This window comes from Salmo salar, chromosome ssa11, assembly GCF_905237065.1.
Source record: "Salmo salar chromosome ssa11, Ssal_v3.1, whole genome shotgun sequence".
NCBI classification, from domain to species: Eukaryota; Metazoa; Chordata; class Actinopteri; order Salmoniformes; family Salmonidae; genus Salmo; species Salmo salar.
In genome coordinates this window covers 103,744,733-103,760,686 of record NC_059452.1, presented here as the reverse complement: position 1 = coordinate 103,760,686, position 15,954 = coordinate 103,744,733, and the positions used below count along the sequence as shown (strand labels likewise).

At 41.4% G+C, this 15,954-nt stretch overlaps 1 protein-coding gene across 7 annotated transcripts in view; it reads left to right on the top strand.

Annotated features, from left to right (window-relative positions):
- The first annotated feature begins 521 nt into the window (after nt 1-521).
- LOC106563869 (protein starmaker) overlaps nt 522-15,954 on the top strand; it is a 65,940-nt gene continuing 50,507 nt past the window's right edge. For 3 of the 7 annotated variants that reach the window (XR_006757729.1, XR_006757728.1, XM_045690228.1), the window contains exons 1-4: nt 531-904; nt 6,482-6,534; nt 7,449-7,514; nt 14,230-14,295. Coding sequence is in view for 5 of the 7 variants with exons in the window: in XM_045690228.1 (XP_045546184.1) it covers nt 882-904; nt 6,482-6,534; nt 7,449-7,514; nt 14,230-14,295 (208 nt within the window). In the remaining 2 variants the exon portion in view is untranslated. Of the gene's footprint in view, nt 905-6,481; nt 6,535-7,448; nt 7,515-14,229; nt 14,296-15,954 lie in introns of all 7 variants that reach the window. The other 4 variants (XM_045690227.1, XM_045690229.1, XM_045690231.1 and 1 more) reach the window with 4 other exon arrangements.

Here is a 15,954-nt window from a genome sequence, read left to right as displayed (position 1 = left end):
GTTCCTGACCTCAAGGGTGTTTTCCTGCTTTTTACAGCATCCTTTATTTATATCTCATTAAAGTTATGTCTATTTTATCTAGAGGTTACATTTTGAGGCGTGCAAATTCTGTCAGAGTTATCAGAAGTTTGCCGTTTCCGACTGTGAAGATTCACTTGAACGACCCTCCAAGTTATAATTACGAAATTCATGGATTTTTTTTTTTTTTTTTTACTGAGTTGCATAGTTGTGACGTTTCAATCTTCTCAACCTTCTCAACCAAAAGACTACAACTAATCATGTTCTGACCATTACAAACGTATCAATGTGGATAATGTATCTAGTTTGACCATATTGTCAATGTTAAGAAAGCCAGTTAACTTTATTATTAGCAGCATTAGCTGGCTTATCAAGCTAGCTAAAATCTTATTGCTTGACAAATTGCTCCATTTTCAAAAGCACTTGAATAACAATCATGTTGTACAGACCACACCCCAGTTTCCCATCAGTCCTAATGTTGTGCTGGTCACCTCCTTCCACATACCAGACATACTGTGAAGTATCAACATTTAATATATATATATTTTTTTAACCTTTATTTAACTAGGCAAGTCAGCTAAGAACAAATTCTTATTTACAACGACGGCCTACCGGGGAACAGTGGGTTAACTGCCTTGTTCAGGGACAGAACGACAGATTTTTACCTTGTCAGCTCAGGGATTCGATCTAGCAAACTTTCGGTTACTGTCCCAACGCTCTAACCACTAGGCTACCCTGCCGTCACCATTTACTTTATAAGTGGACCTGGATACCAGAACCAGAACCAGGGTACCAGAATCTACCTCTTCTCCATTATAATTGAGGGTAAAATATTTTTGGACTGAAATATTCCTTTCCTGAGGATGTTGAGGTATTGGACACCGCGGTAGGTTTTACCATTAAATTGGACTTTAATTGCTTATAGATATTGTGTATCTTATGTATGAATTGTTTCATATATTCAGATAGTTAAGCACCTTTATATTGTATACTTGTATACATAATACTTTAATACTGAATTAGTATAATTGTATGGTATACTCTTTAATACTGAATTAGTATAATTGTATGGTAAAGACTTTAATACTGAATTTGTATATTTGTATGGTATACTCTTTCATACTGAATTAGTATAGTTTTATTGTAAACTCTTTAATACTGAATTAGTTGCACTCTACTCTATGCTTAGTTGTTTTTTAATCGCTTTGGTGCAATTTTCACGAGTATGAGGTACATTTTCACAGCTCTTACAGCAGACAATCTAAAAAGCAGTTGTTTTAAAACTCCAAAGCACATTTTCGATTGACTAAAGTACAACACACATAATCATTTGTCACTTTATCACCAAACTTAAATCAGGGTTTCATCTAGAAATACATGTTTCACATTGTAATACATGTAATGCTCACATTACTTTTAATATGATTCTCTTCTCTTTTCTTAAAATAGATTTGGCTACAATGTAATCTGACTGCTTTTCATTAATGATAACTTAAACATTTGGTAAAGTTATAGATTTTACATGTCAACTCATTTGTCTTATACAGATTTTGACAACTACATAACGAAAATGTAAAGTCTGTACAGTAGAAACATTAAAACTATGATATACACTTGCATTCGGAAAGTATTCAGACACCACATTTTGTTATGCCACATTTCAGTCATATTCTAAAATAAATCAATCTACACACAATACCCCATAATGACGAAGCAAAAACAGGTTTTAAGAAATGTTTGCAAACGTATTACAAATAAAAAAAATGAAATATTACATTTACATAAGTATTCAGACCCTTTACTCAGTACTTTGTTGAAGCACCTTTGTAGCGATTACAGCCTCGAGTCTTGTACTGTATTGAATATGTACTGTATTGCATATGTACTGTATGTAACAAATCAAAAGTGTATTGGTCGGGTAGAAAGATTAGCAGAAGTTACAGCAGGTGCAGTGCAGGGATGCAACTTTGGTTTTAGAAGTGGGGGGACATAACTTGGTGGTGGGTCTGGGGGTCAAATCAAATCAAATCAAAGTTTATTTGTCACGTGTGCCGAATACAACTGTAGACCTCACAGTGAAATGCTTACTTACAGGCTCTAACCAATAGTGCGAAAAAAAAGGTGTGTGTGTGTGTGTGTGTGTGTAAGTAAGTAAGTAAAGAAATAAAACAACAGTAAAAAGACATTTGAAAATAACAGTAGCAAGGCTATGCACAGACAATCGGTTAGTCAGGCTTATTGAGGTAGTATGTACATGTGGGTATGGTTAAAGTGACTATGCATATATGATGAACAGAGAGTAGCAGTAGCGTAAAAAGAGGGGTTGGCGGGTGGTGGGACACAATGCAGATAGCCCGGTTAGCCAATGTGCGGGAGCACTGGTTGGTCGGGCCAATTGAGGTAGTATGTACATGAATGTATAGTTAAAGTGACTATGCATATAAGATAACAGAGAGTAGCAGCAGCGTAAAAGAGGGGTTGGGGGGGGGCACACAATGCAAATATCTGGGTAATCATTTGGTTACCTGTTCAGGAGTCTTATGGCTTGGGGGTAAAAACTGTTGAGAAGCCTTTTTGTCCTAGACTTGCACTCCGGTACCGCTTGCCATGCGGTAGTAGAGAGAACAGTCTATGACTGGGGTGGCTGGGGTCTTTGACAATTTTTAGGGCCTTCCTCCGACACCGCCTGGTGTAGAGGTCCTGGATGGCAGGCAGCTTTGCACCAGTGATGTACTGGGCCGTACGCACTACCCTCTGAAGTGCCTTGCGGTCGGAGGCCGAGCAATTGCCGTACCAGGCAGTGATGCAACCGGTCAGGATGCTCTCGATGTTGCAGCTGTAGAACCTTTTGAGGATCTCAGGACCCATGCCAAATCTTTTTAGTTTCCTGAGGGGGAATAGGCTTTGTAGTGCCCTCTTCACGACTGTCTTGGTGTGTTTGGACCATTCTAGTTCGTTGTTGATGTGGACACCAAGGAACTTGAAGGTCTCAACCTGCTCCACCTTAGCCCCGTCGATGAGAATGGGGGCGTGCTCGGTGCTCCTTTTCCTGAATCATCTCCTTAATCTTGGTTACATTGAGGGATAGGTTGTTATTCTGGCACCACCCGGACAGGTCTCTGACCTCCTCCCTATAGGCTGCCTCGTCGTTGTCGGTGATCAGGCCTACCACTGTTGTGTCGTCTGCAAACTTAATGATAGTGTTGGAGTTGTGCCTGGCCATGCAGTTGTGAGTGAATAGGGAGTACAGGAGGGGACTGAGCACGCACCCCTGGGGAGCTCCAGTGTTGAGGATCAGCGTGGCGGATGTGTTGCTACCTACCCTCACCACCTGGGGCCGGCCCGTCAGGAAGTCCAGGATCCAGTTGCAGAGGGAGCTGTTTAGTTCCAGGTTCCTTAGCTTAGTAATGAGCTTTGAGGGTAGTATGGTGTTGAACGCTGAGCTGTAGTCAATGAACAGCATTCTCACATATGTGTTCCTTTTGTCCAGGTGTGAAAGGGCAGTGTGGAGTGCAATAGAGATTGCATCATCTGTGGATCTGTTTGGGCGGTATGCAAATTGGAGTGGATCTAGGAGTTTTGTGTGGGGAAACTGCTTTTTTCTCACCCGATTTGTCCAACTGTAAATAAACACTAGAAAGAGTTTATATAATTTATAATTTTCTCCAATACCATGTCAATCAATGCTGAATAGAAGCTTAGTCCCCACACCGGATTTTGATGCCAACACAGTCGCTACAGTCCCATTAGTTTTCATTGCAGCCTCGTTTGAATGCCGCGGTTGCCCAAAATGTGTACGGAACGGTGTTAGCTAACGTTAGCTACCGCAGCCAGTTCTAGCCTCTAGCTAGCTATCAGGTAACGTTAGCTACCGCAGCCAGTTCTAGCCTCTAGCTAGCTATCAGGTAACGTTAGCTACCGCAGCCAGTTCTAGCCTCTAGCTAGCTATCAGGTAACGTTAGCTACCGCAGCCAGTTCTAGCCTCTAGCTAGCTATCAGGTAACGTTAGCTAGCCAAAAGTTGGCTAACGTTAGCTAGCTACCTAACTTACAAACTTTAGCTATTCTTTTTTTGCCTCAATCACATTAGACCTGAATGAAACGATGAAACCAGCGGCCATACCATTGAGGACCAATATTCTGACATTTTGTAAGCGCAATCTGAGTTTTTAATAGTCACTATAGCAATGTAACGTTATTGATCTGTCAGTTTCCTTGGTCATTCCCTACTTTTCACACTGAGATGGTATAAACAGCTCTACAAGCTTCATTGTCGTGGTGCACAGTCAGTACTTCACACTATGCTCATCATGTCTTAGCGGGATCAGATGGTGACAGGTGTCCCTCCCAGCAGGGTCAGAAACCCAGGGAAGACCAGTCTGTGACAGAGCTGAGGTCAGGCAGCCAGGGAAGACCAGTCTACGGAGCTCAGGCGAATTTTGCAGTGTATTACAAGCAGTGAATGGATACAAAGTTCCATCTTGAGTTGATGAGTAGGCTAGTCTGGGATCTGGGAACAATGGGAATAATGGTAATTTCAATTATTAAACCATTGATTAAATTCATGTACAATATAATGAACAACAATGTAATTCTTTGTCATGCCTCTTCTGAGCAGGATCAGGTGGTGACAGGGGTCTCAGGCAGCCAGGGAAGACCAGTCTGTGACGGAGCTGAGGTCAGGCAGCCAGGGAAGACCAGTCTGTGACAGAGCTGAGGTCAGGCAGCCAGGGAAGACCAGTCTGTGACGGAGCTGAGGTCAGGCAGCCAGGGAAGACCAGTCTGTGACGGAGCTGAGGTCAGGCAGCCAGGGAAGACCAGTCTGTGACGGAGCTGAGGTCAGGCAGCCAGGGAAGACCAGTCTGTGACGGAGCTGAGGTCAGGCAGCCAGGGAAGACCAGTCTGTGACGGAGCTGAGGTCAGGCAGCCAAGGAAGACCAGTCTGTGACGGAGCTGAGAGCTGAGTTTTGCACATACAACACTTTAATTCAGGGTTCACACAAGGTGCCTAAAGTGGCACCCTGAAAATCAAGTACTGGAATACCTTGAAAATCAGACATTTTCTCAAGTTGGTACTTGAAAAGTACTTGAATTAAAATGAGAGGAGAACAGATAATGACGAAATATATTTATGAAAAATATTTGATATATGTATTGGTCTAGCGAATTAATTTCCAGGCAGACTACCGAGTTTTGTTTCCTCATGTGTTTTGCGCTGTGGTTGCCAGGCGAGCTCGCTCATTCCACCCACACTAACACTTAGCCAGGCAGGTACAGAACAGACTGATTAGGCACTGCCAAATGTCACACCGGTAGCTAAAATGCCAGGCAAATGTAGATTCAAGCCTGCCTTTTGTGGGTATGGAAAATGTCTGGGATCTTTTATTTCAGCTCATGAAACATGGGACCAACACTTTTACATGTTGCATGTTATATTTTGATCAGTATAGCATCGCAATCATGTGTGAATCGGCCTTGAAGAGCCACATGAAGGGGGAAAGATACAACGCTGCATACTGCCACTTCTACATTGTGTGACTTTTTCCCTGCAACAACATCCAGATATTTTTTGCCAATCACCTCATTCTTGGGGTGCCTGTGATATTTCAAATTATTAAGGGGGTTCTGGTGGCCGTTCACATGCTGTTTTCCTCACACAGCCCACCCGCCCTTCTCCCGACCGGCGACACTAAAGCTGCCAGTCGGAGGAAGATGCTTTTCGTAACTATTAACGAGTAGATTCCCAATTGCCCAATTAAAACAGTCATTAAGCTGGAATTGTGTACTAATGTGACTAGGAAATATCTGTTCACCATTAGGCATGTCTCCAAACTCTGTTCATCACTAGTCAAATTACAGCATCAGTAATAACTTAAGTTACCATTCATGTAAATGTAGTAAATATCTAGTGAAACAACTTATTATTGAGTAGAACTTGTAAGGTAGTGATGAATACTGTTGCTTTTCTTCATGAGGTTGTGGCGATATACTGCCATCTGGTGTCGACTAGAAACAATTGCATAACTACTAACTACTACAAACTGATTGTCCCTGAAAATATATATTAGTGCTTGGAAAAAGTTCTCGAAAGTTCTTGAATTTGACTTGCCACTGTCTGTTCCAACCCTGTTTATTTACTCTGTGCAGCAAACACTGGATAAGCAAGAAGCTTCAAAGATGTAAACTATTTTAAGGCAGTCTGACAAACCTCTAAAGTTGATTTCCTAACTGTATCAAGGGTTGACAGACACTTTTCCCGATGGCACAAAACTAAAATGTGAGGACAAACAATGCAAAATGAAAGGTGTTGAATGTAAGACTGCCTGCATTAGAAGTGATACCAGTTTGGAGTTTTGTACTAAGAGTTTTGAAAATTCACCACATAGTACCAAAGCGATTAAAAGAAACAGTAAAATTGTGAGATTTTGTATTCATGAGTGTGTTTGTGTGTTTTTCTCCACTAGTACACAGATGAGAGGAGTAGAGAGACTCATCTTCCTGTTTTGGCTGCTGCAAGGTATAGCCTGTGCTTGGTCCCTTTGATATACTTTGCTTATTGTTTTCACACTTTCACACTTAAACTTTCCCACTTAAACAAGCAAGGCAAGGGAAAACATTTTTTTTTAAATGTATTCATTCACTACTGTAAGTTGCTCTGGATAAGAGCGTCTGCTAAATTACTAAAATGTAAATGTACTTTTGAATGACTACCTCATCTCTGTACCCCAATTATCTTTAAGGTCCCTCAGTCGAGCAGTACATTTCAAACATAGATTCAACCACAAACACCAGGGAGGTTTTCCAATGCCTCACAAAGATGGGTACCTTTTGGCAGATGGGTAAAAATAAAAAAAAGCAGATATTGAATATTTTTGGTCCTCAGTACAAAGTGTTATGTTTGGGGCAAATACAAATACAAAAAAAGGCAATGGTGACATCATTGAGCACCTTTAAGGTTGCAGTGACACATCCATAACCTGAGCGGAAACCAGATTGCATACCAGAGAGAATACTATAGACATCAAGAAAGCCAGTCAGTTGATTATTGACAAGTTTTTCCAACTCTTTTGATGAACAGGGCAAACTAGAAATAGGCCTATAACAGTTAGGATCAGCTTGATCTCCCCCTTTAAATAAAGGACGAACCAAACAGAAGTAACAGTGGAGAAAATACTACCCTTGTATAGCACAAAGATGAACAAGTTTTAGTTCAATGTAAAAGCAGGTAAAAATTCCTGTCAGTATAATTGCACACAGAGTTTCCACACAGGGATGCAATTCTGGTGATGATTTGACACCAGTTAAGTTACCCAATTTCAGATATGATGGTGGTTTTCTTCATTAGAACTAACCCTCTTCCCCATCTCAAAATAATGAACTATCTCTGACTAACACTCTTCCCAGTCCTAATAGTGATTATTTTTGTTTCAGGGGTCCCCTTCATTGATGGTGTGGAAGAGGCAGACAATGAGATAGACTATAGTGCAGACTCGGATGGTGAGTACAAAGCATAGACGTCCAAGAGTACAAGTTGTCTTAGCCTCGTTTGATACCTTAACATGGTTAAGTTGTCTTAGCCTCGTTTGATACCTTAACATGGTTAAGTTGTCTTAGCCACGTTGGATCCCTTCACATTGTTTAGGTTTCTTAGCTGCCCTTGGTAGCATAACATGGTTTACTTGTCTTAGCTGCCATTGATACCTTAACATGGTTAAGTTGTCTTAAAAGGTTACAGTTGTATTAACAATAATATCTACTTTATTTATATAACCCCATTCTATATTTCTTCTTTATTTTATTACCTTTTATTTATTATATTGCTGCAATACTCTCTCATGTCCACTGTTATTGCACGTTTGTTTTGCTATTTACATTTTATTCTTGTCTATCTTAATTGTATATTTGTTTTGAAACATATTGTGTCTTTATCTTTCTACCTTTATTGTTTGATAAAAACATTTGTAAGAAATGTGTTGTATAAATACAGTTTGATTGATACAAAGTGAAAGTGTGGCTAGCTCAGTGTTGGGATGGGAATGGATCGGCCGAGATAGAACTTACCGTTTGTCAGACAGCACTGACAGGTGAAAGGGTGTAACTTTAAATTACATTTTTTTTAGGGTGTCGGATCAGTGAGTTCCAGGGTCAACACCCTTCTAGGGGGGTCAATGGGCATGCCCACCCTATGGAGATTAAAACATGTTTTTGCTGTGAAATACAATTATCTGAGGTCCCTTAGTCAAGCAGTGAATTTCAAACACAGATTCAACAACATACACCAGGAGGTCTTCCCAATTCCTTGCAAAGAAGGGTACGTATTGGTAGATGGGTAAAAAAAACGGAATATCCTATGAAGAATGGTGAAGTTATTAATTACACTGGATGGTGTATCAAATCACAGAGGCACCACAATGATACAGGTCTCCTTCCTAACTCAGTTGCCAGAAAGAAAGGAAACCACTCAAGGATTTCACCATGAGACAAACAGTTTAAAACAAGACACTAAACTATTATTGCAAAACATGTGGCCAAGCAATTAACTTCAGGATAAAAAAAAGAAACAGAATGGAACTAAGCACATGCAAAATCCTAGAGAAACACCTGTTTCAGTCTGCTTTCCAACAAATCAAATCAAATGTATTTTTATATAGCCCTTCGTACATCAGCTGATATCTCAAAGTGCTGTACAGAAACCCAGCCTAAAACCCCAAACAGCAAGCAAAGCATGTGAAAGAAGCACGGTGGCTAGGAAAAACTCCCTAGGAAAAACTCCCTAGAAAGGCCAAAAACCTAGGAAGAAACCTAGAGAGGAACCAGGCTATGAGGGGTGGCCAGTCCTCTTCTGGCTGTGCAGGGTGGATATTATAACAGAACATGGTCAAGATGTTAAAATGTTAAAATGTTCATAAATGACCAGCATGGTCAGATAATAATAATCATAGTAGTTGTCGAGGGTGCAACAAGCACGTCCGGTGAACAGGTCAGGGTTCCATAGCCGCAGGCAGAACAGTTGAAACTGGAGCAGCAGCACGGCCAGGTGGACTGGGGACAGCAAGGAGTCATCATACCAGGTAGTCCTGAGGCATGGTCCTAGGGCTCAGGTCCTCCGAGAGAAAGACAGAAAGAGAGAATTAGAGAGAGCATATTTAAATTCACACAGGACACCGGATAAGACAAGAGAAATACTCCAGATGTAACAGACTGACCCTAGCCCCCCGACACATAAACTACTGCAGCATAAATACGGGAGGCTGAGACAGGAGGGATCAGAAGACACTGTGGCCCCATCCGATGATACCCCCGGACAGGGCCAAACAGGCAGGATATAACCCCACCCACTTTGCCAAAGCACAGCAAGGGCGGTTCGTTGCTCCAGCCTTTCCGTTCACCTTCACACTCCTGGGCCAGACTATACTTAATCATAGGACCTACTGAAGAGATAAGTCTTCAGTAAAGACTTAAAGGTTGAGACTGAGTCTGCGTCTCTCACATTGGTAGGCAGACCATTCCATAAAAATGGAGCTCTATAGGAGAAAGCCCTACCTCCAGCCGTTTGCTTAGAAATTCTAGGGACAATTAGGAGGCCTGCGTCTTGTGACCGTAGCGTACGTGTAGGTATGTACGGCAGGACCAAATCGGAAAGATAGGTAGGAGCAAGCCCATGTAATGCTTTGTAGGTTAGCAGTAAAATCTTGAAATCAGCCCTTGCCTTAACAGGAAGCCAGTTTAGGGAGGCTAGCACTGGAGTAATATGATAAAATTTTTTGGTTCTAGTCAGGATTCTAGCAGCCGTATTTAGCACTAACTGAAGTTTATTTAGTGCTTTATCCGGGTAGCCGGAAAGTAGAGCATTGCAGTAGTCAAGCCTAGAAGTAACAAAAGCATGGATTAATTTTTCTGCATCATTTTTGGACAGAAAGTTTCTGATTTTTGCAATGTTACGTAGATGGAAAAAAGCTGTCCTTGAAACAGTCTTGATATGTTCTTCAAAAGAGAGATCAGGGTCCAGAGTAACGCCGAGGTCCTTCACAGTTTTATTTGAGACGACTGTACAACCATCCAGATTAATTGTCAGATTCAACAGAAGATCTCTTTGTTTCTTGGGACCTAGAACAAGCATCTCTGTTTTGTCCGAGTTTAAAAGTAGAAAGTTTGCAGCCATCCACTTCTTTATGTCTGAAACACAGGCTTCTAGCGAGGGCAATTTTGGGGCTTCACCATGTTTCATTGAAATGTACAGCTGTGTGTCGTCCGCATAGCAGTGAAATTTAACATTATGTTTTCGAATGACATCCCCAAGAGGTAAAATATATAGTGAAAACAATAGTGGTCCTAAAACAGAACCTTGAGGAACACCGAAATTTACAATTGATTTGTCAGTGGACAAACCATTCACAGAGACAAACTGATATCTTTCCGACAGATAAGATCTAAACCAGGCCAGAACTTGTCCATGTAGACCAATTTGGGTTTCCAATCTCTCCAAAAGAATGTGGTGATTGATGGTATCAAAAGCAGCACTAAGATCTAGGAGCACGAGAACAGTTGCAGAGCCTCTGTCTGACGTCATTAAAAGGTAATTTACCACCTTCACAAGTGCAGTCTCAGTGCTATGATGGGGTCTAAAACCAGACTGAAGCGTTTCGTATACATTGTTTGTCTTCAGGAAGGCAGTGAGTTGCTGTGCAACAGCTTTTTCGAAAATTTTTGAGAGGAATGGAAGATTCGATATAGGCCGATAGTTTTTTATAATTTCTGGATCAAGATTCGGCTTTTTCAAGAGAGGCTTTATTACTGCCACTTTTAGTGAGCTTGGTACACATCCGGTGGATAGAGAGCCGTTTATTATGTTCAACATAGGAGGGCCAAGCACAGGAAGCAGCTCTTTCAGTAGTTTAGTTGGAATAGGGTCCAGTATGCAGCTTGAGGGTTTGGAGGCCATGATTATTTTCATCATTGTGTCAAGAGATATAGTACTAAAACACTTTAGTATCTCCCTTGATCCTAGGTCCTGGCAGAGTTGTGTAGACTCAGGACAATGGAGCTTTGGAGGAATACCCAGATTTAAAGAGGAGTCTGTAATTTGCTTTCTAATGATCATGATCTTTTCCTCAAAGAAGTTCATAAATTTATTACTGCTGAAGTGAAAGCCATCCTCCATTTGCGAAGGCTGCTTTTAGTTAGCTTTGCGACAGTATCAAAAAGACATTTCGGATTGTTCTTATTTTCCTCAATTAAGTTGGAAAAATAGGATGATCGAGCAGCAGTGAGGGCTCTTCGATACTGCACGGTACTGTCTTTCCAAGCTAGTCGGAAGACTTCCAGTTTGGTGTGGCGCCATTTCCGTTCCAATTTTCTGGAAGCTTGCTTCAGAGCTCGTGTATTTTCTGTATACCAGGGGAGCTAGTTTCTTATGACAGATGTTTTTAGTTTTTAGGGGTGCAACTGCATCTAGGGTATTGCGCAAGGTTAAATTGAGTTCCTCGGTTAGGTGGTTAACTGATTTTTGTCCTCTGACGTCCTTGGGTAGGCAGAGGCAGTCTGGAAGGGCATCAAGGAATCTTTGGGTTGTCTGAGAATTTATAGCACGACTTTTAATGCTCCTTAGTTGGGGTCTGAGCAGATTATTTTTTGGCAATTGCAAACGAAATAAAATGGTGGTCCGATAGTCCAGGATTATGAGGAAAAACATTAAGATCCACAACATTTATTCCATGGGACAAAACTAGGTCCAGAGTATGACTGTGGCAGTGAGTAGGTCCAGAGACATGTTGGACAAAACCCACTGAGTCGATGATGGCTCCGAAAGCCTTTTGGAGTGGGTCTGTGGACTTTTCCATGTGAATGTTAAAGTCACCAAAAATTTGAATATTATCTGCTATGACTACAAGATCCGATAGGAATTCAGGGAACTCAGTGAGGAACACTGCATATGGCCCAGGAGGCCTGTAAACAGTAGCTATAAAAAGTGAGTGAGTAGGCTGCATAGATTTCATGACTAGAAGCTCAAAAGACGAAAAACGTCATTGTTTTTTTTTGTAAATTGAAATTTGCTATCGTAAATGTTAGCAACACCTCCGCCTTTGCCGGATGCACGGGGGTATGGTCACTAGTGTAACCAGGGGGTGAGGCCTCATTTAACACAGTAAATTCATCAGGCTTAAGCCATGTTTCAGTCAGGCCAATCACATCAAGATTATTATCAGTGATTAGTTCATTGACTATAACTGCCTTGGAAGTGAGGGATCTAACATTAAGTAACCCAATTTTGAGATGTGCGGTATCACAATCTCTTTCAATAATGGCAGGAATGGAGGAGGTCTTTATACTAGTGAGATTGCTAAAGCGAACACCGCCATTTTTAATTTTGCCCAACCTAGATCGAGGCACAGACATGGTCTCAATGGGGAAAGCTGAGCTGACTACGCTGACTGTGCTAGTGGCAGACTCCACTAAGCTTGCAGGCTGGCTAACAGCCTGCTGCCTGGCCTGCACCCTATTTCATTGTGGAGCTAGAGGAGTGAGAGCCCTGTCTATGTTCGTAGATAAGATGAGAGCACCCCTCCAGCTAGGATGGAGTCCGTCACTCCTCAACAGGCCAGGCTTGGTCCTGTTTGTGGGTGAGTCCCAGAAAGAGGGCCAATTATCTACAAATTCTATCTTTTGGGAGGGGCAGAAAACAGTTTTCAACCAGCGATTGAGTTGTGAGACTCTGCTGTAGAGCTCATCACTCCCCCTAACTGGGAGGGGGCCAGAGACAATTAATCGATGCCGACACATCTTTCTAGCTGATTTACACGCTGAAGCTATGTTGCGCTTGGTGACCTCTGACTGTTTCATCCTAACATCATTGGTGCCGACATGGATAACAATATCTCTATACTCTCTACACTCGCCAGTTTTAGCTTTAGCCAGCACCGTCTTTAGATTAGCCTTAACGTCGGTAGCCCTGCCCCCTGGTAAACAGTGTATGATCGCTGGATGATTAGTTTTAAGTCTAATACTGCGGGTAATGGAGTCGCCAATGACTAGGGTTTTCAATTTGTCAGAGCTAATGGTGGGAGCCGTCGGCGTCTCAGACCCCACAACGGGAGGAGTAGAGACCAGAGAAGTCTCGGCCTCCGACTCCGACTCGCTTAATGGGGAGAACCGGTTGAAAGTTTCTGTCGGCTGAATAAGCGACACCGGTTGAGCATTCCTACAGCATTTCCCTCCAGAAGCCATGAGAAAGTTGTCCGGCTGCGGGGACCGTGCGAGGGGGTTTATACTAACGTTACTATCTGTACTTACTGGTGGCACAGACGCTGTTTCATCCTTTCCTACACTGAAATTACCCTTGCCTAACGATTGCGTCTGAAGATGGGCTTGCAGCACAGCTATCCTTGCTGTAAGGCGATCGTTCTCCTGTATATTATAAGTACAACGACTGCAATTAGAAGGCATCATGTTAATGTTACTTAGCTTCGGCTGTTTGAAGTCCTGACGAATCATGTCCAGATAAAACCTCCGGGGTGAAAAAAGTTTAATGAAAAAAGTTGAGTGAGGGAAAAAGTAAAAATATACGGTAATGAAAAAGTAAAAAACCGTCAGGTAGCAAAGTAAGATCGGCAACAAAACGCACAGCAGCGTAAACAAGTCTGCAAGTTGTGACCGGAAACAGGAAACCGGAAACCCGCCAACAAACACTGGGATATTAATTCACCTTTTAGCAGGACAATAACCTTAAACACAAGACCAAATCTACACTTGAGTGGGCTTACTAAGAAGACAGTGAATGTTCCTGAGTGGCAGAGTTACTTGAAAATCTATGGCAAGTCCTGAAGAAGGTTGTCTGGCAAGGATCAACAAACAATTTGTCAGAGCTTAAAGAGTTTTGAAAAGAATGATAGGTAAATGTTGCACAATAGAGGTGTGGAAAGAGACTTCCCCAGTAAGACTCACAGCTGTAATTGCTGCCGAAGGTGCTTCTATAGTTGGTGGGAATACTTATGTAAAACTTCCTGTCAATTGAATTGTGCACAGAGTTTCTACATAGAGATGCAAATCTGTTGATGATTTCACACCATTTAAATTAAGTTACCTAATTTCAGAAATGATGGTGGTATTCTTAATTTCACATACATTTTAACTAACCCTCTCCCGCATCTCAAAATAATTAACAATCTCTGACTAACACTCTTCCCAGTCCTAATAGTGATTATCTTTGTTCCAGATATCCCCTTAATTGATGGTGTGGAAGAGGCAGACAATGAGAGAGACCATAGTACAGACTCGGACGGTGAGTACAAAGCATAGATGTACAAGAGCAAACTTACAAAAAAATGTGAGTATGAAATTATATGAGACATACAGTACCCACAGTCAATGTTAGATTGGGTTAAATATTATACAACCGTGTTTGATCCCTTAACGATTCAGTTGTCTTTGCCATGTTTGATCCTTTAATAATGGTTTACTTGTCTTAGCCACGTTTGATCCCTTAACTTCTTTTGGCTGGGTGGCAGTATTGAGTAGCTTGGATGAAGAAGGTGCCCAGAGTAAACTGCCTGCTACTCAGGCCCAGAAGCGAAGATATGCATATTATTAGTAGATTTGGATAGAAAACACTCTGAAGTTTCTAAAACTGTTTGAATGATGTCTGTGAGTATAACAGAACTCATATGGTAGGCAACAACCTGAGACAAAATCAAACCAGGAAGTGGGAAATCTGAGGTTTGTAGTTTTTCAAGTCTTGACCTATCTAATATACAGTGTCTGTGGGGTCATATTGCTCTTCCTAAGGCTTCCACTAGATGTCAACTGTCTTTAGAACCTTGTTTGAGACTTCTACTGTGAAGTGGAGGGGAATAAGAGCTGATTGTATCAGGTGTCTACGAGATGGGCATGAGCTTCAGCGCCTGTGAGAGGTAGCCGAGTTCCATTGCATTTCTAAAGACAAAGGAATTCTCCGGTTGAAGTCTTATTGAAGATTTATGATAAAAACATCCTAAAGATTGATTCTATACATCGTTTGAAATTTCTATGAACTGTAATGGAATTTTTTGAGTTTTCGTCTGGCCTGCGCGTCGTGAATTTGGATTTGTGAACTGAAGACGCGAACAAAAAGGAGGTATTTGGACAAAGGTTGGACTTTATCGAACAAAACAAACATTTATTGTGGAACTGGGATTCCTGGGAGTGCATTGTGATGAAGATCATCAAAGGTAAGTGAATATTTATAATGTTATTTCTGACTTCTGTTGACTCCAACATGGCGGATATATTTTTGGCTTGTTTTTGTGTCTGAGCGCCGTACTCAGATTATTGCATGGTGTGCTTTTTTCGGTAAAGCTTTTTTGAAATCTGACACAGCGGTTGCATTAAGGGAGAAGTTTATCTAAAGTTCCATGCATAACACTTGTATTTTCATCAACATTTATGATAAGTATTTCTGTAAATTGATGTGGCTCTCTGCAAAATCACCGGAGGATTTGGAGGCAAAACATTACTGAACATAATGCGCCAATGTAAAATGAGATTTTTGGATATAAATATGAACTTTATCGAACAAAACATGCATGTATTGTGTAACATGAAGTCCTATGAGTGTCATCTGATGAAGATCATCAAAGGTTAGTGATTAATGTTCTCTATTTCGCCTTTTTTGACTCCTCTCTTTGGCTGGAAAAATGGCTGTGTTTTTTGTGACTAGGCGCTGATCTAACATAATCGTTTGGTGTGCTTTCGCTGTAAAGCCTTTTTGAAATCGGACACTGTGGTTGGATTAACGAGAATTTTATCTTTAAAATGGTGTAAAATACTTGTATGGTTGAGGAATTTTAATTATGACATTTCTGTTGTTTGAATTTGGCGCTCTGCACTTTCACTGGCTGCTGTCATATCGAATCCGTTAACGGGATTTCAGCCGTAAGAAGTTTTAACATTGTTTACTTGTCTT